Genomic DNA, 1,190 nt, shown 5'->3' with positions numbered 1-1,190 from the left:
GAGAGGTTTCACATACTTAGAGATATGTGGGAGAGGTTTCACATACTTAGAGATATGTGGGAGAGGTTTCACATACTTAGAGATATGTGGGAGAGGTTTCATTGGTGACCTTTTTGAGTGTCCGGCTACGCACTGCAAGGTCCTTAAACCCCGTTAAGCCTTGATTAGGGATCTTGTATACTCCCGGTGAGTATGTAACATTGTTTTATCGGTTTGGCTCTCCACGTACCACCGTTTTAGGTTAAGGAGATCTAGGTGAACACACTTTTCGATTTATGATCTCTCATTAGAATAGAGAGTTGTTTAGAAATTACATAACGTAACTCTAGTACTCACGGCAAACTGAGTTGACCGGTTTGACTTGTTGACTTTAGTTGACTTTGACTTGACCGAAAATTGACGGTTGTCACAGTGAAGGCCCAAAAATGGGTGAAATATATTAAAAGATGGACAACATGTTGGGAGAAATCAAAAAAGTGATGATGGAAAGTATGTATGCATCGTATTTCCCTCAAGTAGAGGAAATGGTATTGAAAAGGTGGGAGAAAATGAACATCCCATTGCATTGTTTGGGATTTGCTTTAAGTCCCCGATTTTACGATACACATTATCTTGATAAGCTAGCACCGGGTGGAATACGAAGAAAAGCACCAAACCCTGATAAAGAAGTTATACAAGGTGTAATGCAAGCTTTTACTCGCATTGCAGAAAATAGAGATGTAGAACGATTATTACGAGAACAATTTGCTACTTTTCACATGAAGATGGGTCTTTATGCATTACCTTCAGCGCAAATAGATGTGGTTACAATGGAAACAATTGATTGGTGGTCAACTTATGGTGCAGATACACCGAATTTAGTTGTACTAGCAAAAAAAATATTGTCACAACCCATAAGTAGTTCTTCAGCCGAAAGAAATTGGAGCATGTATTCCTATATTCATAGTGTGAAGAGAAATCAGCTTAACTGTGCAAGGGCTGACAAACTTGATTTTGTTCATTCAAATATCCGTTTGACTTCAAGATTATCTGAAGCTTATAAAGAGGGACCATACAAGAAATGCAATATGAATCCCGAATCAACATACTTGGAAGGCTCAACTTCATTGCTAGAAGATATGGATTGGGAAGAACTGGAGGAGGATGAAGACAAAGATAGTGGAAAAGGAAAAAAACAAAGGGTGAACTAA

At 38.5% G+C, this 1,190-nt stretch overlaps 1 protein-coding gene across 1 annotated transcript; it reads left to right on the top strand.

The window, feature by feature from the left end:
* The first annotated feature begins 446 nt into the window (after positions 1 to 446).
* On the top strand, positions 447 to 1,190 carry LOC111916547 (uncharacterized). Its single transcript, XM_023912210.1, has one exon. It carries the CDS (start codon positions 447 to 449, stop codon positions 1,188 to 1,190), a length of 744 nt encoding a protein of 247 aa, XP_023767978.1.

Source organism: Lactuca sativa, chromosome 1 (assembly GCF_002870075.4).
Source record: "Lactuca sativa cultivar Salinas chromosome 1, Lsat_Salinas_v11, whole genome shotgun sequence".
Lineage (NCBI taxonomy): Eukaryota > Viridiplantae > Streptophyta > Magnoliopsida > Asterales > Asteraceae > Lactuca > Lactuca sativa.
The sequence above is the reverse complement of the archived record's forward strand: the minus strand, read 5'-3'. Positions and strand labels throughout refer to the sequence as shown.

What these genes read in the sequence shown, in the direction of transcription:
- LOC111916547 (XM_023912210.1), top strand. Translation starts at nt 447, where the DNA reads ATGGACAACATGTTGGGAGAAATCAAAAAAGTGATGATGGAAAGTATG.